This window comes from Scyliorhinus torazame, chromosome 15 (genome assembly GCF_047496885.1).
Source record: "Scyliorhinus torazame isolate Kashiwa2021f chromosome 15, sScyTor2.1, whole genome shotgun sequence".
NCBI lineage: Eukaryota > Metazoa > Chordata > Chondrichthyes > Carcharhiniformes > Scyliorhinidae > Scyliorhinus > Scyliorhinus torazame.
This window is the reverse complement of record NC_092721.1, coordinates 113,307,924-113,335,073: the sequence shown is the minus strand read 5'-3', so window position 1 is coordinate 113,335,073 and position 27,150 is coordinate 113,307,924. Positions and strand designations below refer to the sequence as shown.

The 27,150-nt window shown below is 47.8% G+C and overlaps 1 protein-coding gene across 11 annotated transcripts in view; it reads right to left on the bottom strand.

Annotated features, from left to right (window-relative positions):
* The window catches only part of tenm4 (teneurin transmembrane protein 4), a 3,407,721-nt gene that overhangs the window by 186,702 nt on the left and 3,193,869 nt on the right, over positions 1-27,150 (bottom strand). For all 11 annotated transcript variants that reach the window (XM_072476554.1, XM_072476555.1, XM_072476556.1 and 8 more), the window contains 2 exons: positions 10,577-10,777; positions 2,210-2,395 (listed from right to left, as the gene is read on the bottom strand). In XM_072476554.1, coding sequence (XP_072332655.1) covers positions 2,210-2,395; positions 10,577-10,777 — 387 coding nt within the window. The remainder of the gene's footprint in view (positions 1-2,209; positions 2,396-10,576; positions 10,778-27,150) is intronic.

The window sequence follows — 27,150 nt, the reverse complement described above, 5'->3', positions numbered from 1 at the left end:
GTAAATATTTTTTCATTATTTTGTTTTTGCCCAGAAATATTACTTACGTCTGGTACAGTCATCCTACTTTTCATTAAAATACCATTGGTTTAGGACTGTGACAATCGCAAATTGTCGATAGCACAGTGGTTAGCACGGTCGCAGTGATTAGCACTGTTGCTTCACAGCGCCAGGGTCCCAGGTTTGATTCCCGCTTGGGTAACTGTCTTGGCGGAGTCTGCACGTTCTCTCCGTGTCTGCGTGGGTTTCCTCCGGGTGCTCCGGTTTCCTCCCACAGTTCAAAGATGTGCAGGTTAGGTGGATTGACCATGTTAAATTGCCCTTGATGTCCTAAAACGATTAGGTGGGGTTACTGGTTTACAGTGATAGGGTGGAGGTGTAGGCCTATGTAGGATGCCCTTTCCAAGAGCCAGTGCAGGGTTGATGGGCTGAATGGCCTCCTTCTGCACTGTAAATTCTATGAGATGTCATGTGCACCTCCCTTAATGCGTTCAGGCTTGGGGGCAGTGGGGGATCACTTTGGTGGCCTTGGAGGTCGGGATGCCATTTAAAAATCACGTCCCAATCTCTCGCTACATTGGAACATTCCGGCAGGCGTGCTCCTCAGTGTGCAAAACGGGGCTTTGTGTGGCCTCGGCCACGCGTTCTCCGCTGAGGCCCCTTATGCAATGCAAGTCGCCTTGTATAGCCATGTGTTTCTCGGCTCTGTGAATGCTGGGAAACACCCAGCTAAACGCGCTCGCTATGGGACTTTGTTCCATTTAGTTCAATCAAGCCCTCAGAATTATTTTCATTCCTGAGGAGCTGAACGTGCTGGCCAGATTTGGCTCCTCGGAGATCGGGCCACCATTTTGAAAGGTGCCCAATTTCCAAATTAGCTTGTGGGTCCCCCACACACGCCACGCATGGACAATATCAGCCCCCAGACATTATCCCATGCATTTGCCCCCCACCATGAGGACACCCTGCTATATGGTCACTGGGGTCCCCCTCACTTTAGGCCCATCGCAGGCCCTCTTACAGGCCCTCCTTCCAGGACCTCCATCCGTCACCCCCCAACTTTCCAAGTCCCTTCTTACCTGCCCTGCACTCTCCCACCCTACATACCGCCCTCTAGCCTCCTTTCTTGGGCATGAGGCCTCTTGGGCCCTGGCCCTTGACTGTACCACTCTGGCACCTGGGCACCCTTACCAGTACTCTTACCAGCTTGGCAGTGCCACCCAGGCACCTTGGCAGTGCCATGGTACCCACATTCTGGGTGTGGCCCAGGGAGCCACCATACTCTTTATCTGACCACTCAAGGGCTTCCGATGGCTTGGTTTGTGTGGACCAGTATTGAACGGTGTCCGGGTAGGGCTTCCGTGGGAAGGCCTTTAGATACGGGGGCTGGTAGATCCCAGGTGAGTATGCCTTAGTAGGTTTAAGACTTACTTGCGAGCGCAGCTTGATCGGATCCTTATTTCGACACCTCGTGAGATGTGGGTAGATCTCGCAAGGCATACTTGTTGCTAGGAAGCCTACGGGAGGCTTCAATCAGCATCTACCGGCCACGTCTCCCTCCTGTTCGGGCTTGAAATGGCCAGTAGATCTCACCCATTATCTTTGAAGCTAAGATCCTGTTATGAAATTCAACTAAGGTGTACGTTTGCTCTCTGTGTTCCTAGCTCTTACAGATTAGAGCTAAGTACTCATAGCATGGAATAAGATTAGTGCAGTGTTCAAATAGGAGAGATACTGTCCTGCAGGTAAAGCTGGCTTCAAAGTTACCTCTAAAAATCAATATATCAACAAAACTGTTGAAGTATGAATTTTAAATAATCAATTCTGATCTAAAATGATCAAAAATAAATGATTTTGAATTAATATGGGAGGGAACTCTTACTTTTATTGATATTTTAAGCTTCCCTGATATCTGTACTGGTCAAGGCCTCACAATTAATAGTGGCTTTTTAAAATTAGAATTAAACCACACTGTTTTTTACAAATATGATTTTGAACTACAGGGTAATAGAAGGGGCTTCCTGTACTGCAAGCCGCAAAGTTAATTCAACAATGAAATAGTCAAAGTGTTCCCATCTCTTTTGCTCAAAAGGATACTTACTCATTCACAAATGAAAATTCACAACAGAAGTTTAAAATCCCATTAAAAAACCTCTCATGCTAGACTAAGTAGTGCAAATAGATTAAACATGCTTTTCTTAAGTCCTACCGATAGTGCAGTGCTCTCCATTCCAGCCAGGGCTGCATTCACACTTGCCATCCTTACAAGTTCCATGCTCATTGCAGCGTGGGTGACACGCTCGTTGATCACAGATGCTGCCCATCCAACCTTCGTCACAGCGACAGGTGCCTCCAATGCAAATTCCATGGCCGCTACAGTCTACTGCGCAAATCTCTGTGGGAGACACAGGCAAATCCTTGTATTATTGTCAAAGATGCAGCAGTTCAGTGCCCAGGTCAAGCAGGAATAAAAGGATTTTTTACACTCTTAGCAGTTAATTCCTTTTAACAATAAGGATTTAATAAGATTACAATAAAATAGGGATCACAGAGGCCATCCTTAAATGGTCTGCCTATTCCTCTTGCAAGCTGATGATAACTACTGTTTCCTCAGTGTTCTTTTGTGATACAAAGGGTAGCTGAGATTCTACAGAAAATGTATGAAATATCACATTTAATTAAAAACTTGTCAGTCATAGGTTCAAACAAAACAGATGGAAAGCAATTTAAGACCTGATTGAAACATTATTGCATAAACATGCTACTTAGACGAATGGTCTTCGCAATTGTTGGCTGTTCAAGGTTGCTATGTATAAGTCATAGCCAATTTTAAAAAAAATCCTTAAAGACCTTCAGCTTTTACACTTAAAGCTTTTTTTCATTCAGAAGATATTAACAATGACAAAGTAAACATGTTTTCACTTCAAGACATATCAAATGTTTCAACAAGTTTGCATGTTTTTAAAATGAGATCCCAGTGTAATGAGACTTTCTTACCCTATTTGCATTTACTTAGGTTTTAGCATAAGTGTATTACACTGTAGGATATTAGTCACGTGTTCATAGAATCATAGAATTCCTCTCTGCTATTTTTAATGAAGCATCAACCCACCAAACCAACAGGTTAACTGCCTCATGAAAAATATAAACAAGGATTTTTACATGATATTTTACTGTCTGCTTTTTTAAACAATTTATTTGAGGTAGGTTAATGCTTTGATAAAAGCCAGCCAGATTTATCAAATATTTTTATGGATCAAAATTGAAGAGGCAGATCCTATTAGTAAGTCAACACTTGTAATAACACAATCTAAAGAACACTCTCCACTGGTTACAATTTCAAAAAAATATATGTCATTCCAAAGTAAAAACGCTCTTCAAATGCTCTGAAAAAGTGCAATGTGTAGCTTGCACCTTCCATGTAGCCATCCTGAAATAAAAGCTATTCAGATTAAACAGATCAAATCTGGTTGATCTTGAATGATCAAATATTAATTACAGAATTACTTGGTTTTCTGCTTCAGTTACATCCACTCATGGGATTTAAAAAATGTTTGATTATGAAGTTGTTTCTAATGGTTCAGTTGAATGAAGTTGAATTAAATAGTCGTTTGGTAGTATAGAACTTGAGTATTGCTGAAAAAAGACATTTTGTCGAAGCTCGCCAGACTGACAAAACAATAGCATTTTCAATGAACAAATTTAAGAAGCTTTCTAAATTATTCAAATAAAATCGAAGCAGGTATATTCACATAAATTGGATTTCCCTGCAATTTCTTTGTTTATCAAAAATCCTCAGAGAGAAGGTAAAATCTAAAAGAATCACTTTAGTTATTGAGGTAATGAGTTAATTTTCATAACAGGATAGGCGAGTTCCAGACAAAGAATGGTAAAGACAAACATGCTGCTGGACATGGCAGAGGGATTCAGAAATTCTCCAGTTTTAATTATTTTGTGATACAAAAGAAACGCAAAAGCATGAAGGTGACCACTTTCAGTAACAGGATTAGGAACTCAAAAACAGGATGCATATCATTCCCATTTATTCACTTATTCTTGTAGCTCTTTGCTAAAGTTACTCCAAACAAAAAAAGATTCAGCTAAATGGAGGGTTTCAAGCTATCAGTGTTAAATGTGTTGCAGTTTATTAAGTCACGAAAAAGGAGTCTCATTGATTACAATATAGATTTAAAAACAGAGGGACACTTACGAAGTTTCTGTTTACAGATTTCACAGCTGAAGAAAGACAAATGTTCCACATATTAATTTTCATTCTTTTTCATGCCGTCAAACTGCTGCCGCCCTGTTCCAACATTTCAGGGGATTAATTGGCCATGATAAATTGTCCAGAAATGTGCAATTTGGGTGGGGTTGAGGAGATGGGGCGTGGGAGTGGGTTGGTTGAGGCGCTCTTTCGGAGGGTCAGTGCAGCCTCAATGGGCCGAAGGGCATCCTTCTGCACTGTAGAGATTCTATTCTATAAATTTCTTGGGCGGAATTCTCCGCAATCGGCGCGATGTCCGCTGACCGGTGCCAAAAACAGCACGAATCAGTCTGGCATCGCGCCGCCCCAAAGGTGCGGCGGTCTCCGCATCTTGAGGGGCCGAGCCCTAACCTTGAGGGGTTAGGCTCGCGCCGGACTGATTTCCGCCCCGCCAGCTGGCGGGAAAGGCCTTTGGTCCCCCGCCAGCTGGCGCGATACTGACTTTGCCGGGCAGCGCATGCGCGGGAGCGTCAGCGGCCGCTCACGGCATCCCCGCACATGCGCAGTGGAGGGGGTCTCTTCCGCCCCCGCCATGGTGGAGACCATGGCGAAGGCGGAAGGAAAACAGTGCCCCCACGGCACAGGCCCGCCCGCGGATCGGTGGGCCCCGATCGAGGGCCAGGCCACTGTGGGGGCACCCCCCCGGGGCCAGATCGCCCCGCCCCAGGATCCCGGAGCCTGCCCGCGCCGCCTTGTCCCGCCGGTAAGAGAGGTGGTTTAATCCACGCCGGCAGGACAGGCATTCCAGCAGCGGGACTTCGGCCCATCCGGGCCGGAGAATCGCCGGAGGGGCCCGCCAACCGGCGCGGCGCAATTCCGGCCCCCGCCGAATATCCGGTGCCGGAGTATTCGGCAACCGGCGGGGGCGGGATTCACACCAGCCCCCGGTGATTCTCCGACCCGGCGAGGGGTCGGAGTATCCCGCCCCTTATCTTCAATTCAAAAGAATAAATATCACTATAGAAACCATGTGGCATAGTGTGATGGAGTGATTCACGCAGCTTCAGCTGCGGATATGGGCCCCGCACCTCCGGTCTGGAGTCCGCGCATACCCACGGCGGAGGCCTACAGTGGCCGCACCTGGCACCATGGCGATCACGTACCGTGGAGACAGCTGGAAAAGGTAAGCCCCCCCACCGATCGGCCGCGTGCTGAAGGTCAGCCCGGCCCGATCTGTTCCCCGGTCGCTCAGAAGGCCCCCCCCTGGGGCCCGATCCCCCCCGCCTCCCCACCAGGGCAGCCGCGGACTGAGTCCACAGCCGCCATGCGAGGTTCCCGAATGGCAATAGGTGGTTCGAACCACGCCATCGGGAACTTGGCCGGTTGGGAGCGGAGGATCGCTGAGCGGGCCTGTAGCAATGGGCCCCCACCCGCGCGGAGTAATCCGCGGAATCGCCGATTCTCGGGCCCCGGAGAATCGCCAGACCGGCGCTGGGCCCGATTTCGGTGCGGGGCTGCGGAGAATCCAGCCCCATGTGTTTTTCAATCCATCAATTTTAATTCATAACACGGAGTTGCTACTGCAATGATTTTATATCCCAAGTGCTTTTCACCTATTTGTGGGGGTACATCGACACCATAAGTTTTGCATGTCTGCAAAGTGGTTTCTGCTTCACCCTCATACCTTAGATGTCAGATCTGACCTGTCTCCAGAGTGAAGTTAGATTCACTTAGTATGTCACTCTGCTTCATGGCAGAGTTAGGTAGAACCATGACTCCAGATTCTGGTTGCATGACACGATCATTGTTTTTTAAAAATAAATTTAGAGTACTCAATTCTTTTTTTCCAATTAAAGGGCAATTTAGCGTGGCCAATTCACCTACCCTGCACATCTTTGGGTTGAGAGAGTGAAGCCCACACAAACACGGGGAGAATGTGCAAACTCCACACGGACAGTAACCCAGGGCCGGGATTGAACCGGGGTCCTTCGTGTTGGACAGCAGCAATACTAACCACTGCGCCACCGTACATGCCCGTTTGATTCTCGCCGGCGGGACAGGCATTCCAGCAGCGGGACTGCCGGAGAATCGCCCGGGGGGGGGCCCGCCAACCGGAGCGGCGCGATTCCCGCCCCCGCCGAATATCCGGTGCCGGAGAATTCAGCAACCAGCGGGGGCGGGATTCACGCCTGCCCCCGGCGATTCTCTGACCCGGCGGGGGGGTCGGAGAATCCCGCTCCATATCGGGGCATGGGATGGCGAAGGGGAATCTGGAGTATTCATCGACCATGTTCAGGAAGTACAAGTTTCGGTCGGAGGAGGGGAGGGGCCCTTTGAAGTCCATGCTGAGGCGTTCAAAGGAACATGAGGCCTTCACCAGGTGCGCACGGTCTGGCCGGTGCAGTTTGCACTCCGCGCAGACCTGGCAGTCGTTGGTGACCGCCATGACTTCCGCAATGGAGTAGGGTAGGTTGCGGGCTTTTATGAAGTGAAATAACCGGATGACCCCTGGGTGACAGAGGCCATCGTGTAGGGCCCGGAGTCGGTCCACTTGTGCGCTGGCACCTGTATCTCGGGATAGGGAATCGGGGGGCTCATTGAGTTTACCGGAGCGATACAAAATCTCTTAATTGTAGGTGGAGAGCTCGATCCTCCACCTTAAGATTTTATCATTTTTGACCTTGCCCCATTGTGTATTATTGAACATGAAGGCAACCGACCGTTGGTCAGTGAGGAGAGTGAATCTCCTGCCGGCCAGGTAATGCCTCCAATGCCACACAGCTTCAACGATAGCTTGGGCCTCCTTTTTGACAGAGGAGTGCTGAATTTCGGAGGCATGGAGGGTGCGGGAAAAGAATGCCACGGGCCTGCCTGCCTGGTTGAGGGCGGCGGCAAGAGCGACATCTGATGCATCGCTCTCGACCTGAAAGGGGAGGGTCTCGTCCTTGGCGATGCCAGCCTTGATACGGTTGAAGGCCTGGTGGGCCTCAGCCGTCAGGGGGAAAACTGTGGAGTGGATGAGTGGGCGGGCCTTGTCTGCATAATTAGGGACCCACTGGGCATAATAGGAGAAGAACCCCAGGCATCGTTTGAGGGCCTAGGGGCAGTGGGGGAGGGGGAGTTCCATGAGGGGGCACATGCGGTCGGGGTCAGGCCCTAGAACTCCATTTTGCACAACACAGCCAAGGATGGCTAAGCGGTTGGTGCTGAACACGCACTTCTCCTTGTTATATGTGAGGTTCAGGAGTTTGGCGGTCTGGAGAAATATGAAAAGGTTAGCGTTGTGGTCCTGCTGGTCGTGGCCGCAGATGTGACGTTATCTAGGTACGGGAAGGTGGCCCGCAGTCCGTACCGGTCAACCATTCAGTCCATCTCCCGTTGGAAGACCGAGACACCATTAGTGACGGCGAAAGGAACCCTAAGGAAGTGGTAAAGGCGGCTGTCTGCTTCGAACGCAGTGTATTGGCGGTCCACCTTGCGGATGGGGAGCAGGTGGTAGGCAGATTTCAGGTCCACTGTAGAGAAGACTCGGTACTGTGCAATCTGATTGACCATATCAGATATGCGTGGGAGGAGGTACGCGTCGAGCTGCGTGTACCGATTGATGGTCTGACTGTAGTCAACAACCATCCTGTGTTTCTCCCCAGTCTTTACAACTACCACTTGGGCTCTCCAGGGGCTGTTGCTGGCGTCGATGATGCCTTCCCGCAGTAGCCGCTGGACCTCCGACCTGATGAAGATCCTGTCCTGGGCACTGTACCGTCTGCTCCTCGTGGCGACGGGTTTGCAAACAGGGAAGGTGGGTCGAACCTAAGGGTCGTGAGGCCGCATACGGTGAGGGGTGGTAGGGGTCCGCCGAATTTTAGAGTTAGACTTTGGAGGTTGCACTCGAAGGCCGAGCAGCAAGGCAGCGCAGAGGTTGGGGAAGACGTAGTGCCGGAAGTTGCTGAACTCTACACCCTGGACGGTGAGGGTGGCGATGCAGTACCCCCAGATTTCCACGGAGTGGGATCCGGAGGCCAGGGAGATTCGTTGGGTAACGGGGTGTACCGCGAGGGAGCAGCGCCTTACCGTAGAGGGGTGGATAAAGCTCTCCGTGCTCCCAGAGTCGAGGTATCTTGTGACCATCAACTTTCACTTTCATCGGTTGCGAGGTTGTGCGGCCGGGTCTGGTCGAGCATGATGGAGGCGAGCTGCGGCTGGTGTTGGTGGGCCCCGGGATGGTCGGCGGCGGTGGCGGGCGATGAGCGGCCAGATGAGGTGCCCGACGAGCAGGGGTCCTGAGGCGCCGTCCAAAATGGCGCCGAAGATGGCGGGCGGCGTTAAAGTTGGCAGCGTCCACGAGCCGCACGAGGTCTGATGGGGGGGAAGATGGTGGCGCCCAAGGGCCGCACGTGGGCTGCGGGGACGAAGATGGCGGCGCCCACAGGTCGCACGTTGGGGGTGCAGGAACAATGGGCCTGAATACAGCGGCGATCGACCGGGCCTGGCACACCGCAGCAAAATGTCCCTTCTTCCCGCAGGTCTTGCAGATTGCACTCCGCGCCGGGCAGCGCTGCCGGGATGCTTTGTTTGGCCGCAGAAATAGCACTTGGGCCCCTTGGGGTTGGCTGGCTGCAGGCTGTGGGGCCCACGATGTCCATGAGGGTGGCGCCGTGCGGTCAGGGGCGTACGATTGTACTACGGGAGGCTACCGTTAGTGAGGTCGTGAGTTGCATGGTCGCCGCGAGGTCGAACGTACCCCCTTCTAAGAGGCGCTGGCGGATGTACGCCGACCCCATGCCCGTAACAAAAGCGTCCCTGATTAAGAGTTCAGTATGTTCAACGCCCGAAACTGCCTGGCAATCGCAGTTCCTCGCCAGGATGTGCAGGCCAAAATCGTCCAATGACTCACCGGGGAGTTGTTGCCGCGTGGACAGGAGGTGCCTGGCGTAGAGTTTGTTGATCGGCCGGGTGTAGTTCCCTTTCAGAAGCGCCATTGCCTCAGTGTAGTTGGGCGCATCCCGGATAAGGGGAAAAATATCAGAGCTCACCCGTGAGTACAGGATCTGGAGTTTCTGTGCTTCTGAGGGTTGCCCTGTCGCTGATCCGATGTAGGCTTCAAAGCAAGCTAGCCAATGGTCGAAGGCCGACGTGGCGTTGTCTGCTTGAGGGTGCAGCTGTAGGCGATCTGGTTTGATGCGTAGGTCCAACGCTGTAATATCTCTCCTTAATAAATTGATGCACTATCCATTACGAGACGAGAGTAGAGAGTAACCGAGGCTTTATTAAGCAGAGATGTGTTGCCTCCTGCAGTTGCTACAGAAACGGCAGCAGCTCGGTGAGCACACACATTTATACTCCGCCTACTGGGCGGAGCCAGCAGGCAGGGATCTACCCCCGTACCTGTAGTACAGGAGCCTTACCATATTATCTCTAATATACGTATTATACAAACAGTGGTGACTACCACAAGTTGAGAAACCATGGACTCACTGCTGGCCATTTTATTCTAACCTGTGTCGATCAGCAACAATGGGGGCAACCATCCATTTTACATTTTGTTCAATTTTACTGTCCACTGCTGTTGATTAAAAATAAAACTTGACAGGCTATGAAGTAGGCTGCCTGTTAAATCCTAACCAGGTTGGCTTAAGTTAAAATCCCCCTCCTTTTCGGTCTGTTTTATTGATTGAATGCAGTCAGTAAGTAAAGGCCTACAATTTCCTGATCAGCATTCTCAGCATGAGTCACTTCTTGCTGCAAGTTTCAGATTCAGAATTCAGCCCTGTAGTATATTGGAAGAAAGGGAAACTTAATGACATGTTAAAATTGTGTTTAAACATTTAGGAGTGAGCATTTGATATATAAATGCTGCATATACAGGAAGATGACAAATATTTTGAATGAAGCTTAAAATATGCTGCAGCAGATCTTCTGACAGAAATTGTTTTAACACACAATTATTGACATGCAGGTCCTGTGCTCAAGTAAAAATGATAAAAAGTAACATTCATTTACGTATCTGTCGCAAGTAAAGAATGAAGGAAATAAGAATGTTTAAGATAAGAGCAGCTTTCTCTGATGGGATGTGGCAGCAAGAAATTAAACGGTTATTGTACCTCTTTGCTTTCCCCAAAAAATAGTTTGATGGTTTAACAATTAAAAACAATTTTAACTTTGATATCAATACTTCCAAATTTTGACTTTACATTTCATCTTCAAATTAATAAAAATTTGAGTATCAGGAGCCCTGGTGACAATGTGCTGCAAACATCACTTAGGTACGAGTAACATGGGCTCTAACCACTACTTGATTTCATCGCAACAAAGTTGCGGGAAATTGTACAGATGTGCCCCTAATATGAAAGTTGTAACAGTTGAGCATATTACCGATCGAACAATCGTGGCCTGTCCAGGTAAGGTCACAGTTACAGGTCTTTGAATCTGGTAGGAACGTCCCATGCCCTGAACAGTGGTCTGCACAAGCTGTTCTTGGAGTCTCGCAGTTTGATCCACCCCAGCCAGTGGCACAGTGACATTCTCCACGAACGCAGATCCCTCGTCCGGAACATGTTGAGTCTAAGCAGTCCACTGAAAAATAACAAAGCACCAACCAGTTTAAGAACCTCAAGTCCATCATATTCAAACATCTATTTCAGACCATAACAATTGAATAACATATACACAAAGTCTTGTCTTATTGCAACATAAAACCACTCAGAGTCACAAATGGATCAGTTATGACTACTGTCATGATATGCACTCATGCACATAATGAGATACAGACAGGCAGTGACAGACACCCAGTACAGCCAATCAACACACAGGACAGAACACAACCAATCACCAGGCAGAACACTAGAAGGTGGTTTCCCACTATTAAACACACGAGGCATCAACACTCTGCTTCTTTCCACTGGTGACAACTGGAGTACCAGTCAGGGTGTATATATCAGTTAGCACCTTCTACACGTGGCTCAGAGCTAGTCTGGTCTAGTTAGTTATAGTAAGCATGCTCAGATTAGTAGAGTGACAAACCCACAGCGAACTGTGTGCACTGCTTAACAAGTTCAATAAAGCGTATTGAACCAACACCAAAGTTTGGAGCCTACTTTCAAGTACTACTGCATCCAGTTGCAGTCAGTGTTACCCCAGGGTGATTAACACGACATGGTACCAGTAGTCTACTATCTCTAAGTGGTTTACCTCGAGTGATTCCGTGACGACCAGCAAGTGCCTTCCAGCGGCATGGAGAAGATCCAGGCCCCTCCACAACTACGGATCTTCGGCAATCACGGCGCCAACTGGCGGGTCTTAAAGCAAAGGTTCCTTCTCTACATTGAGGCCTCTGACCTCGAGGATGCGTCCGATGCCAGAAAAATCACGCTGCTCCTATCAACTGCGGGGGACCAAGCCATCCAGATTTTCAACTCACTTAATTTTACCGACGGCCAGGACAAGACCAAATTCAAGACCGTTTTAGAGAAGTTTGACAGTCACTGTGAAGTCGAAACAAACAAGACCTTTGAGCGCTATTTCTTCCAGCAACGCCTTCAGGGTAAGGATGAACTGTTCCAATCCTTTCTAACTCATCTCCGTATATTAGCGCAGTCCTGCAATTATGGTATAACCGCTGATTCCATGATCAGGGATCAGATCGTGTTTGGGGTGCACTCCGATTCCTTGCGGGAGCAACTCCTCAAAATTAAGCACATGACCCTGCCAGTCGCAATCGAGACGTGTATAGTGCATGAGCATGCGAGAAATCGGTACTCCCGTTTCAAATCGGCAGAATACGAAAAACTTGTCTCCCACGAGGCAGAGAGTGTACAGGCCATTGCCCGGATGCAGCGCCTCAGTCTTGATGAAAGGGGCCATTTCGCGCGCTTTTCCAGGGGCCCCACGCATGTGCAACACGAACGGGAGAACAAAGCGGCCAAAAACCAAACTGCGCAGGTGCGAACGGCGGCTGACCGCACTGCGCATGTGTGACGATGCACAGAGCGTAACGACATCAACGTCATGACGTGCCCGAACTGCGGCACTGCCCTCTTAAAGCGGCAATGCCCTGCAAAAGGCAGGCGATGTTTAAATTGCAGGAAGCTTGGACATTATGCAGCCTTGTGCAGGTCTGCACCACCAGTCAAGAGCCAGTGATCCCAATTCCAACGCAAGCGCGTTCGATGTGTACAGCAAGGTTTACTGGATTCTGATCTTGGTAGCACTACGGATCCAAAGGACAACTGCCTGGAGTCCCCCTATCGTGTGGGCATCATCACTACATGTGAGTATGCCTCTTCAAATTCAGCAAGATGCCTATCTATCCTCAATGTGGATTCCGTGAATGAATGGCGTGCTGTCATACAAGTTAATCAATGCAGCATCCAGTTCAAGCTGGACACTGGTGCTTCTGCCAATCTCATCTCTCAAGCTGATTTTGACTGCATTAAAAAGCAACTCAAAATTCTTCCGCCAGCCTGCCAGCTCCGCGATTATAATGGCAATGCCAGAACTGCACTAGGATCTTGTCATCTCTTTGTCTCCAACAAGACCATCAATGTCACACTGCTATTCAAAATCGTCAAGCCTGATAAGGCATCCCTGCTTGGTGCCCATGTATGCAAGCTACTCAACCTCGTACAGCGCGTCCATGCCAAGTCTTCTTCCAATGTGGATCTTCAGGCTGACATTGATGACATCCTTGCTTAATATCTGGGTGTGTTTGATGGAATGGGTACGCTGCCATACTGCTACAAGATCCTACTCAGGCCTGATGCCACGCCTGAAATCCATGCACAACACCAGGTGCCGGCTCCTCTGAAGGAACGTTTAAAGGCACAGCGACAGGAGCTCCAAGACCAGGGCATAATCTCTAAAGTGACGGGACCGACTGACTGGGTCAGCTCGATGGTCTGTGTAAAGAAGCCCTCAGGAGAGTTGCGGATATGCATAGATCCCAAAGATCTTAACCAGAACATAATGTGGGAACACTACCCGATCCCGAAGCGGGAGGAACTGACCAATGAGATGGCACACACCAAATTCTTCACGAAGCTAGATGCATCGCGTGGTTTCTGGCAGATACAAGTGGACGAGTCCAGCAGGAAGCTCTGTACGTTCAACACACCATTTGGCAGGTACGGTTATAACCGTATGCCGTTCAGCATTGTCTCAGCCTTTGAATTCTTCCACAGGATGGAGGGAATTGAGGGTGTGCGTGTCTCTTTTGATGATGTAAACATATGGTCCACGAACGCCTAGGAAAACATATCCCATCTCAAACAAGTCTTTTGATGTGTCCATGCAAACGGCCTCAAGCTGAACAAGGCCAAGTGCTCCTTTGGCATGTCAACCATCAAGTTCTTGAGTCAACAGATATCCCAGCAGGGTGTGCAACCAGATTTGGACGAGGTCAAGCCATTAACGCCATGAAGACCCCGGAAGACAAGAAGGCGGTACTACGCTTCCTCGGAATGGTGAACATCTTGGGAAAATTCATTCCCAACATGGTCTCACACACCACGGCTCTCAGGCATCTGGTAAAGAAGTCCACTGCATTCCAGTGGTTACCCACACATCAAGCAGAGTGGCTCGAGTTCAAAGCAAAGCTCACCACTGCTCTGGTACTAGCGTTTTTTGACCCGGACAGGGAAACAAAAATCTCCACGGACGCAAGCCAGGACAGCATTGGTGTGGTGCTCCTCCAGAGGGATGACTCCTCGTCCTGGGCTCCAGTTGCTTATGCGTCAAGGGCCATGACTCCTACTGAACAGAGGTACGCCCAAATAAAAAAGAGTGCCTGGGCATTGTAACGTTCCATGACCACGTCTATGGTCTACCTACATTCACAGTGGAGACTGACCACAGACCCTTGGTCCATATCATTCAGAAGGACTTGAATGACATGACGCCCAGGCTTCAGCGCATTCTCCTTTGACTCCGAAGGTACGATTTTGAGTTAGTATACACACCAGGCAAGGAGCTGATAATTGCAGATGCCCTGTCCTGCTCCATCACCTCGCCCTGTGAACAGGTTGACTTCATCCACCAGATTGAGGCACAGGTGCAGCTGTGTGCCAGCAACCTCCCGACCTCAGATGAAAGAGTGATCAGCATTCGTGAAGAGACTGCCAAAGACCCTCTTCTGCAGCGTGTAATGCACCACCTTGCAAATGGCTGGCAAAAAGGGCAATGCCCTCAGTTCTTTAATGTGAAGGACGACCTGACAGTCGTCGAGGGGATCCTCCTCAAGCTAGATCGTATCGTTATTCCTCACAGTATGCAGAGCTTAGTGCTCAAACAAATCCATAAGGGACACCTAGATGTCGAAATGTATAGGCGCAGGGCCCGGCAGGCTGTCTATTGGCTTGGAATCAGCCAGGACATATCCAACATGGTCCTCAATTGTGCGACCTGCCAGCGTTTCCAGCCTGCTCAAACAAAAGAAACACTCCAGCAACACGAGATCGTGATCTCTCCGTGGTCCAAGGTGGGAATCGACCCTTTTCACGCCAATGGGCATGACTATGTGCTCATCATAGATTACTTCTCAAATTACCCGGAAGTTGTGAAGCTGTCAGACCTCACATCAAGGACAGTCATCAAGGCCTGCAAGGAGACATTTGCATGGTATTCCACTCACTATCATGAGTGACATGGTCCCTGCTTCCACAGCCAAGAGTGGTCCAATTTTGCCAAGTCGTACCAATTCAACCACATCACCTCAAGCCCACACGACCTGCAGTCCAACAGGAAGGTTGAGAAAGTGGTCCATATAGTGAAGCAACTGCTCTGCAAGGCTGCGGACTCTGCTTCTGACTTCAATCTTGCGCTGTTGGCGTACAGGGCAACCCCTCTGTCCACCGGTATGTCTCCGGCTCATCTCCTCATGAATAGAGAGAGACCTGCGGATGACTGTTCCAGCCATACACTTACCAGACCTGGATCGCCTCCCAGTGCTGCAAAAGGTGCAGCAACTCAGGAGCCGGCAAAAGCTGACGTACGATGCTCATGCTACCGATTTCCTGTGCTCTCTCCGGAGGATGCTGTTCGGATCAAGCTACCTGATGGAGGCTGGTCAGCTCCAGCTGTTGTTGTTCGACAGGCTGCTCCCAGATCGTTTGTAGTTCGTATGGCTGATGGCTCCATTGTCAGGTGCAACAGAAGGGCACTGCGCAAAGTTGCCTGCCCACCACCAGATCCTACTTTTCCATATGTTGTCGTGCCTCCTCCAGACACTTCGTCACCAATTTGGCAGCAATCCCGCCTGTTAAGGCGGCGTCGTCCCCACCTCCACCTCTCAGGCCGTCGACAAGGATCAGACGCAAGCCCCAAAGATTGGACTTACAGGCATTTATCTTGTAAATTTTGTTTTGTATCTGCACGCTAGACACCTCTTATGCAAATATTCATCCACTCACTTTCATCCACTCGCCATTTAATGTAAATAGTTCTACATGTAAATACAGTCGCATATGCTCCAAGCAATCAACATTTTGTTTTAAAAAAAGGGTAGATGTCACGATATGCACTCATGCACATACTGAGATACAGACAGGCAGTGACAGACACCCAGTACAGCCAATCAACACACAGGACAGAACACAACCAATCACCAGGCAGAACACTAGAAGGTGGTTTTCCCACTATTAAACACACGAGGCATCAACACTCTGCTTCTTTCCACTGGTGACAACTGGAGTGCCAGTCAGGGTGTATATATCAGTTAGCACCTTCTACGCGTGGCTCAGAGCTAGTCTGGTCTAGTTAGTTATAGTAAGCATGCTCAGATTAGTAGAGTGACAAACCCACAGCGAACTGTGTGCACTGCTTAACAAGTTCAATAAAGCGTATTGAACCAACACCAAAGTTTGGAGCCTACTTTCAAGTACAACTGCATCCAGTTGCAGTCAGTGTTACCCCAGGGTGTTGTATAAGTAACTTGAACTACTGTCTCAGCTATGGGAACACTCTGAGGTCAGAAGTCAGTCTGCCCCCAGCACTGTGTTCAATATGAGTGGCTAATTTGAGCTGCATTAGATTTGAAAGCTTTCAGATTCTGCACAGCATCAAGTGCCTCAAGGAAATTGTGCTTTGCGGAACAAAATGGCACAAAGTAAACTAGCAAGAAATATCAAACTGAATGTGGATGAATTAGTAAGAAATATAAAAAAACAAAGCAGACTGCATACGAGGTATGTAAAAGGAAGAGAAGATCAAAAGTAAACTTAGGGTTTTAGCGATTAAAACAAAGGAAATTATAATGGGGAATAAGGAAATGGCAGAGATGCATTATGAATATAAGGCATTACAGAAATATTGTGGATCGAAGACTCAAATGAGAGTGAGAAACTCAAAGTAATTAATGTTAGTGAAAAAATACTGAGAAATTAATGGGATTAAAAGCCAACAAATTCTCTGACTTGCATCCCAGGGTTGTAAAAAGGGGTGGCTGAAGTCCCGGTGGCCGTTCTCGTTGGCAGGATCTTCTGGTCCCGCTGACAGTGAACCCCCTCTGCGGGTTTCCTGGTGTTGAAGGGTGCACACAATTGGAAGCCCCATTGACAGCAGCAGGACCAGAAGAACCCGCCGCCGGCCATGTCCGGCCGTCTCTGCCGCTGCAAAACATGGCGTGCGGGTCGCAGAAAACCTCACCCAGTGGATATCTTGCAAACATATGAATTAGGAGGAAGACTATGCCATTCAGCCCCTTGAGTCAGCTGTGCCATTCAATAAGATCATGCTTGATCTGATTGTGGCATGAACTCCACTTTCCTTCCTATCCTGTGTACCCTTTGACTCCTTTCCGATGAAGAATCGATCTAACTCAGTCTTAAAAATATTCAATGACCCTGCTTCCACAGCCCTCAAGACAAAAAATGTTCCACCGACTAATGGCCCTCAGAGAAAAAAATTCTCATCTCCATTATAAATAGGAGACCTGTATTTTTAAATGTGTGCCTTTGTTCTAGTCTATTTCACAAGGGGAAACATTCTTTCAGCATTCACCTGTAAGGATCTTATATGTTTCAAAAAGATTGCATCTCATTCTTCTAAACTCCAATGGATACAGGCCCAACCTATTCAACCTTTCCTATCGGAAAACCCCCTCATCCCTGATCAGTTGAGTGAACCTTCTCTGACAGGTTTCGAGTGCAATCATGTTCTTTCTTAAATAAGGAAGCCACATCTGTACACAGTACCCTCGATGTGGTCTCACTCATACCCAACACCAGTGTTGTTCAAACTTTTTTTCTGGGGATCCATTTTTACCAATCGGCCAACCTTCAGGACCCAACCCGGCTGACCTTCGCGACCCACGCCGGCCGTCCTGCACGACCCACCATTTTCTCTTACCTTGTTTGTTGCTGACAAAAATGAGGGAAATGGTTTTGGGTCCCTTTAGCCCCAACGGTCCCTTTGGCCCCCCCGAACTTGAAAAAAAATGGCTGCGACCATATAAAAAAAAAAAATTGCGGCCGCACTGCACATGCATGCCTGATCATCGGTGCGCATGTGCAGTGCGGCCAAATATTTTTTATCTGTTCTTGGCCATTTTGAAGGCCGCTTGCAGCCGGCATTACTAAAAGCCGGCTGCTGCGGCTGTTGCGCACAGATTTGCGCAATTGGGAGCGCAGTGACGGACGGCTTCGCAATCTTCCCGACACCCGCCCGCGCCCCCGAGTTTGACAATGCCTGCCCTACACAACTGTATCCAAACATCTTTACTGTCACATTCCATTCCCCTTGCAATAACTGCAAACATTTCACTTACCTCCGTATCACTTGCTTCCTGCATACTAGCATTTCATGATTCATGGACCAGGACACCCAGATCCCTTTGTACCACTGCTTTCTGCCATCTCTCACCAGTTAAACAACATGCTACTTTTTTATTCTTCCTGCCAGAATGGACATGTTCACATTTTCCCACATTATACTTCACCTGCCAATTTCTTCCCCACTCATTTACCCTGTCTATATTCCTTTGTTGACTTTTTCCCTCCACTCGACCAACTACTTTCCTACTTATCTTGGTATAATTGGCAAATTTAGCTACCATACATTAGGTCCCTTCATCCAAGTCATTGCTATAGATTATGAATATTTGAGTCCCCAGTACTGATCCCTGGAGCATTCAACTAGTCACAGCTTACCAACCCAAAGAAGACCCATTTGCCCCTACTGCCTGCTTCCCGTTGGTAACCAATCCTTTATCAATGCCAGTATGTTACCCCTTACACTGTCTTGTGTCGTAACCTTATCCAATGCCTTTGAGAAATCCAAGTATACCGTATCCACAGGTCCCCCTTTATACACCTTGCTTGTTATTTCCTCAAAGAACTCTAATAAATTAGTCAAACTTGCTTTTCCTTTCACAAAACCATGTTGACTCTGCCTGATACCATTATAATTTTCAAAGTATTCTGCAATAACCTCCTTAACAATGGATTCTAGCAATTTCCCAATGACAGATGTTAGGTTATATGTTATGTCTGCTATTTTCAAATCTGCTGGGACCCTTCAAGAATTTTGGAAAATCACAACCACTGCTTCCATCATGTCTGCAGTCATTTCTTTTAAGACTCATCAGGCCATCAGATCCCAGGAATTATCAGCCTTTAGGTCCAAATGTTTTCACAGTACCTTTCCCCTGCTGATGGCAATTGGTTCAAGTTCCTCCCCTACTTTGCTTCTTGATTTTCAATTATCTTTGGGAAGTTATTTTTAAGTCTTCCACAGTGAAGCCAGACACAAAATGTCTGTTCAATGCTTCTGTCATTTCTTTGTTCGCCATTATTAGTTCCCAGATTAATTCTCTAGAGGACCAACATTCACTTTACACAAAGAACAATACAGCACAGGAACAGGCCCTTCAGCCTTCCAAGCCTGCACCGATGACATGTCCTATCTAGACCAACCACCTGTTTCCTTCTATACCCCATCTGTTCATGTGTCTATCTAGATAAGTCTTAAAGGTCGCTAACGTATCTGCCTCAACCACCTCACTTGGCAGTGCATTCCAGTCCACCACCACCCTCTGTGTAAAAATCTTCCCTCGCACATCGCCCCTGAACCTATCCCTCCTCACCTTGAACTTATGCTCCCCTTGTAATTATTATTTCCGCCCTGGGAAAAAGCCTCTAACTGTTCACCATATCTATACCCTTTTAGTTACTTTAGTTGCTCTTTCATATTTGAATATTTTCAGAATTTGATAAGGCGTCACACAAAGACTACATATGAAAGGTCGCTTGTGGTTGGAGATAATATACGAACACATCCAGAGTATTGGTTAATTGACATAAAATGGGGAGCAAGACCTGGTCAGTTTTCAGGTCGTTAGGCTGTTATTAGTGGGGCGACACAAATATCAGTACGAGGGCCACAGCACATACAATAAATATTTATGACTTAGATGACGTGTACCTCGGTACGCGTGACATAAATCTAATGTATCTCCAATTGCTACCTGCCCAATTTGATTTCCAGAATCAATATAAATGGTTTGAATTTTGCTGTAAATATCAACCAGGCCTTTGAAACTGTCGAAGGGGATATGTTGAAGTAATATCTAGTTTTGCTGGCAATACAATGCTATGTGAGAAAGTATGCTGTGAGGAGCATGCAGGGGTGTTGCAGAGTGATACAGACAGGTTTAGTGAGGTGGAAAGTAGACAGCAGATGGAACGATAATGGGAATAAATGTAAAGTTTCACCTTGGTAGAAAGAATAGAAAAACAGTTTGTTTTGGAATTGTGAAGATCTATATTGATGATGTTCAGAGAGATTTGGGCGTCCTTGTACTTTAAAAACAGCAAGTTAACATGCACCCACGTTAAACAATTAGGAGGAGAAATAGTATTGCCCTTTATTGGAAGAGGTTGAGGTACAAGAGTAAGGATGCCTTGCTGCAATTGTACATGGCTTTGGTGAGAACACACCTGGGCCTTAACTTTTTGAATGGTCGGGTCTTGGTCTTCCATCCTGCCATCCGGAGTGTGCCGCCGACAGAGTACCCTGCAGCCAATTTACACTCGAATAAGCATTAAGGGGCTGCAGGCGGAGCTTCTGCTCCTCACTCGAGAGGAAGTCCTGCCATTCAGAGCTGCTGGCCAATCAAATTGGCTATCAGTTGTCCAGTGACTCTGCTGGGCTGATGTCAGTGTCATAACTGCGCCAGAATAGTTTGGCAAGGGGAGAATATTGTTCTGATACATACATGTATTTATAATGAACAATGTACAGTTTTCTTGTAACTTTAATGTCCCGAGGCACTCTTCCCATCATTAGTGGTAATTTAGAACATTTACATAAAATAAAATAAGTGACTGAGGGAGACGCTGCTACAGGCATTCCTTCAGAAAAGTTACAGATGTCCACTTTAAAATGATTTCTCCATCTGTTCACAAATTAATCACCTTAACTACAATTAAGCCTTTCTAGCACATTGCTGAAGACATTATTAATGAAACATGTAAACATTCTAGAGGCCTATTTCTTCATACATTTTACTATATGTTTCTCCTGGTGTTTGCTGGATCAGAGGTAAGGAATATTCTTGGGGCTGAGAACTCCAAGGATTCATTATCGGGCCCTGCACATCATCAATGTTTTCCCTTTGTGGTTCCCAAAGGAGATTGCTGCTTCTGGGGAGAAAGAGTAATTGGATTGGATTTGTTTAGTGTCACGTGTACCGAGGTACAGTGAAAAGTATTTTTCTGCGAGCAGCTCAACAGATCATTAAGTACATGTGAAGAAAAGGGAATAAAAGAAAATACATAATAGGGCAACACAACATATACAATGTAACTACATAAGCACTGGCATCGGATGAAGCATACAGGGTGTAGTGTTAATGAAGTCAGTCCATAAGAGGGTCATTTAGGAGCCTGGTGACAGTGGGGAAGAAGCTGTTTTTGAGTCTGTTCGTGTGTGTTCTCAGACTTCTGTATCTCCTGCCCGATGGGAGGAGTTGGAAGAGTGAGTAAGCTGGGTAGGAGGGATCTTTGATTATACTGCCCGCTTTCCCCAGGCAGCGGGAGGTGTAGATGGAGTCAATGGATGGGAGGCAGGTTTGTGTGATGGACTGGACGGTGTTCACGACTCTCTGAAGTTTCTTGCGGTCCTGGGCCGAGCAGTTGCCATACCAGGCTATGATGCAGCCCGATAGGATGCTTTCTATGGTGCATCTGTAAAAGTTGGTAAGAGTCAACGTGGACATGCCGAATTTCCTTAGTTTCCTGAGGAAGTATAGGCACTGTTGTGCTTTCTTGGTGGTAGTGTCGACGTGGGTGGACCAGGACAGATTTTTGGAGATGTGCACCCCTAGGAATTTGATACTGAGAAAGATATTTTCTTTTTGGATGAATAACCTTAAAATGAGCATGGGCTGGATTCTCCACAGCCCTGTGCCGAAATTGTGTTCAGCGCGGAGGCGGAGAATGGCTGTTTACGAGGAAATGGGGACCGGTGGCCCTGAAGCGATTCTCCGGGGACAGGAATCTCTCGCGTGTGGTCTATGCGGTGCGGCTAGGGGGCTATTGACAGAGGCCACACCCCGCCCCCACGATTCTCCGCGCAAAACTGGCAGAGTTCCCGATGGCGTGGTTCTAACCATGTATCGGCCGACAGAAACCTCGGGTGGCAGCTGCGGGCTCAGTCTGCGGCCGACTTGGTGGGGGGCGGGGGGGGGATAGATCACTGGGGGGGGCCCTCATGGTCGGCCAGGGGAGCGATGGTGCGCACGCGATCTCAGGGGGCCTACATTTTGGATGACAGTCTGCAGTCCGAGTCCGCCATTGCGCATGGCGTGGCCGCTGCAGGCCGCCGCCGTGCGCATGTGCGAAGTCCTGACCGGAAGTGCGGGGCCCTGTATCCGCAGCCAGAGCTGCGAGAAGCACTCCAGGGCTCTGCCAGCCCCCTGCAGGTAGGAGAATTGCTCAGGACTCCGCTGGCATGGGGTCATAGCCCCATTATTGGAGAATCCAGCACCAGGTCTTTATCATGCTGACATTAATTTATTCATTTTTATTCTTCCCTCCTGCCCCTTAGAGATAACTGGAAGGATTTCTGCAATGAAGATGCACCATGATTGTGGATGGTCATTGTTGATTGTGAACTCCTGATGAGTTCTTATAGGTTATCATGCACGTTGTCAACGGATCTTAGCCATATTTAGAATACGTCCGATTACCATTGCATGGAACGTGCAGGGCGGTTGGAACCTTACAATGTTTATGTAAGCAAATCTGGGAATAAATATATTATTCTATATGGAAATAAAAATGACCCTCATGCTTTTTTGTGGTTGCAAACTTACTATTCACAATCAATGTTACACTTGCCACAGAGCCCGAGCGGCAGGTGTGGGAGACTGTAGTGGCACTTTGTGAAATTAACCCTTATATTCAAAATTAGACGGACTAGTAAGTACACAACAATACCAGAAGTACGTGGACTGGAAGTAACTAAGAATTATCACATTGTACGAGACACAAAGAGATGACTAATTCTGGATGATGCATGGGAAAAAACAAGAGGGGCCGTGGGAAAAGTGACAAGTTTGCCTTTTATGTAAGGGAGGTTAAAGTGGTCAACAACTTGCGCCATGTTCTCTCGATATTTTTTTGGTGGGTGCCTGGAATCAACAATTCATGTTATAAGACAAATCCATATCTCACAGCAGACATCAAGGCTGAGATAGTCCAGAGAAAATGTTGTAAATACAATTACTAAAATATTGAAGAGATTCTCCACGGCACACATCACAAACTGTCATCCGAGTTTTCTTCTTTATGCATTCTGTGGGTAAGGGTTGTGAAGTATTTTTAGTGATACGTTAACTAACCCAAATCAATCACATGCTTCGCAAAGTCATCAGTTGAATTGTTGGCACATCCCACATCTCTCTCGTCTGTCACTCAATTTAAATCACACAATTGTAGTATCATTTTTGTAGGTGGGAATGTGGGGTTGAGATTAAAATCTTATTGAATGGTGGAGCAGGCTCGAGAGGCCGAGTGATCGGCTCCTGTTTCTAATTTGTATTCTATTATGGTCTCAGTTTACAAAGCAAAAAGAAAAGGCTGGTGAAACACAGAACTCTGGATCAATGTAATAGAAGCAGAGTTATAAGGTTCACGCGACAAAAGTAGCAATACAACTGGCACCGACAGTTGAGGAGGATTTTTAATTCCCTCTGCCAAAGGAACAGATGGTAGGTAGCACCCTGAAAATCCTTGTGCTTCCCTTACTGTCTTGTTTTTGCTCAGGTGACACTTACTGCCATTTAGGTCTGCACCTCTAAACGGGTGGGCCAGACACCCACCTGGTTCAGTGGGAGTACATTGGACCCTCATTGATCATTGGCATTGAGCCACTGCGGAAAAGGCTTTTAGTTTTTGAAAAACATTTGGGAGCCGCAAGAGTCCACTCGTGTGCTGCATTTGTCTGCCACCTCTCCTGACCAAACTTTCCCCTTGTTTTAGTTGGATCCTGTTATTGTTAAAATATCACTCTACACGCGAGACATCTTCAAAGACTACTTCACTCATCTCTTGTAGGTGAAACACATGTTAAATTGAATGCTAGCATGCAGTGCATCAGCCTTAGCCCATTCGCAGTCAACCAAGTGATGATCCTGTGGATTGCTAACTGCAGGACAGTGCTAAACCTGGCACCATAGAAGCTATGTTTGTTGTTTCAAGCACTTAGTGGTAATAAAAGCACAGTACGACTCTTATCAGACATATGATGCACTTGGGTTTCCTGGGAGATACAGCTTTTGTGCTAGTGCTAATTAATTTTCCACAACATGATACCTGAATGGTTTGACTCAGCTATACAAGCATATTTTTTTAGATGTTTTCAGGCTGTCAGGTCCAATGTTCAACACAGAAATCTGGTACTTTAACATATTCTAATCATTGCAGCCTTGTTGTTTACTGATTGAGGTTTTGCAGGGACAATTTGTGACATAACATTTTTTATGTTGATGCAATTTTGAGATTTATTAAATCTTGAGGGAACTTTAACTGCACCAAAATTAAAATATAGACCATTTGCAGATGTTCATTCCACAAATGTACGCTATCAAATGTAGAGTTGCAAAATAGAATTAGAGAATAATTTTATGTGATTATTTAATTTTACCCTGCAATATTCATTCAAAAGTTGCAGAAAACTCTTTTGCGGAGATAACAGAAAGAAGACGTATTCATTATTAAAAGTGACCCATGGATAATGAAATAGTTGGAGAGCAGCTCATCGTAAGTGACTAATTATTGTAAATATAGAACTTCCTTGGGAATATTCATTTTTAAACTGCCTACTACGTCCAAGTAGATTTTATTTTGCTGTCGATTAAGCAAGAAAGCTATTACCAGCATTCCCTTAGCATCAAAAATATGGTCGATAGACTACATCTGCTGGCTGCTAAATATGAGGCTGACTCCAAGTGCCACAGGCAGTCACATAAACAGGTTTTCTTTCTAAAAATATGTTATATCCTGGAGTCATTGAAGCATTCAGGTAGCTGATAACATAATCTTTCCTCAATTTTGTGTCTGGTGCTCATTGTAAACAGAAACTGATTTTGGTTAGAGGAGGGCTGCAGATGTTGGAGCCTGGATAGCAGGCTTCAATGGGCCTACGAGGCGAGCGAGAGAGGGGGGGGGGGAAGAGATTGATGCTGGGAGATGTTTTTTCAAAGGGGGGGGGGGTTCGATGTTAACAATGGACAGGGGCGGGTCAGGCTCACGGGGCAGGGCCCGGTGGTATGATGATGGTGGATAAGAAGGGTGGGGGGAGGGGGGTGAGAGACCCCCAGTTAGGGTAGTCACGTGGAACGTGAGAGGGCTAGGAGTCCGGACAAGAGGTCAAGGGTGCTTGCGCATCTTAAAAGTTTGAAAGCCGATGTGGCACTGCTGCAGGAGACTCACTTGAGGGTGAAGGACCAGGTGAGACTTAAAAAGTGCTGGGTTAGTCAAGCGTTTCACTCTGGATTTGACAGAAGGGCTCGAGGGGTAGCGGTAATGGTCAGCAAAAGGGTACGCTTCCAGATGGAGAAGGTGGTGGCAGATCAGGGGGGTAGATACGTGATTGTGACAGGAGCGCTGGAGGGGAGATTAGTGGCGCTGTTAAGTGTATACGGTCCCAATTAGGACGATGTGGGATTCACGAAGAAGGTGTTTGGGGCCATCCCCGACTTGGACACACGCAAACTGATTGTGGGGGGGGACTGGAACTTGGTGCAGGAGCCAAGGTTGGACAGATCAGGGCCGCGCTCGCTGGTCCCATCAGGGGAGGCGAAGGCGCTGGCTGGGCTAATGGTGGAAATGGGAGGGGTGGACCCTTGGAGGTTCCTGCACCCAAGGGAATGGGGTTACTCGTTTTTCTCAGCAGTCCATAAGGTATACTCACGGATCGACTTCTTTATGGTGGGGAAGGCTTTGCTGGTTAGGGTTAAGTGGTCGGAACACTCGGCAATTGCAGTGTCAGATCATGCTCCGCATTGGGTGGATATGGTACTGGAGAAGGGGGTAGCGCAGAGGCTGGGGTGGAAACTGGATGTGGGGCTTTTGGGGAACCAAGTGTTCTGTGAGAAAATTGAAAAGGTAATTAAGGAATATGCAGGTTTCAACTGTACGGGTAAGGTGTTGAAGGCAATTGTCTGGGAGGCTCTAAAGGCGATGGTGAGGGATGAGGTAATTTTGTATAAGGCCAGGGTGGACAAAGAGGAGAGGCTGGAGCGGCAGAGGGTAATAGATGAGATGTTGGAGGTAGATAGGAGTTATGCAGAAGATGGGGACCCAGCGAAGCTGGAAAAGAGGAAGGAACCACAGGCGAGCTTCGACCGACTGTCTATCAGGAAGGCGGTGCGCCAACTGAGACGAGCAAGAGGTGCAGTTTATGAACATGGAGATAAGGCAGGTCAGCTCCGGAGGGAAGCAGCGGCAAGGGAAATTGTTCAGGTGAGGGACAGGGCAGGGAAGTTGGTGGTGGCTCCGGAATTGATTAACAAGGTCTTTGAGGAATTTTATGAGAGGTTGTGCAGGTCAGAGCCACTCGGTGGGGACCATGAGATGCAGGAATTTCTAGATGGGTTGGAGTACCCGAGGCTAGGGGAGGGGGACAGGGCTACATTAGAAGGAGCGATAGTGGAGCAGGAGATAAAGGATGCGATTGGGAGGATGCATTTGGGGAAGGTGGCAGGGCCGGATGGGTTTCCGGTGGAATATTATAAAAACTTCAAGGATAAGCTGGCACCCCTGATGGTGGGGATGTTTGAAGAGGCGATAGGGAAGGGGTGTTGCCACAAACCTTGGGGCAGGCATCGATTTCACTGTTGCTAAAAAAAGATAAGGATCCGACGGAGTGTGGGTCGTATCGGCCCATATCACTTCTGAATGTGGACGCAAAAGTATTGCGAAGGTACTGGCGGGTAGGCTGGAGGAGTGCCTCCCGAAGGTGATAGATGAGGATCAGACGGGGTTCGTGAAAGGGAGGCAGGTTTTTTTGAACATTAGGAGGGTTTTGAATGTGGTTATGGCACCGGTGGAAAGGAAGGAAACAGAGGTGGTTGTGGCATTGGACGCTGAGAAGGCGTTTGAGCGGGTAGAATGGGGGTACTTGATGGCAGTTCTGGAGCGGTTTGGGATTGGACCAAGGTTTGTGAACTGGGTAAAGCTACTATATAAGGAGCCACGGGCGAGTGTCCGCACAAACATCAGCTCGAGATACTTTTCTCTCCACTATGGGACGAGGCAGTGATGTCCTATGTCCCCCCTGCAATTGAGCCGTTGGCCATCGCATTCAGAAGTTCGGGAGCATGGAAAGGAATAGTGCGGGGGGGGGGGGGGGGGGGAGATAGGGCATAGGGTGTCCTTATATGCCGACGACTTGCTGTTATATGCGTTGGAACCGAGTGTGTCGATAGGGGGAATATTGGAGCTACTGCGGGT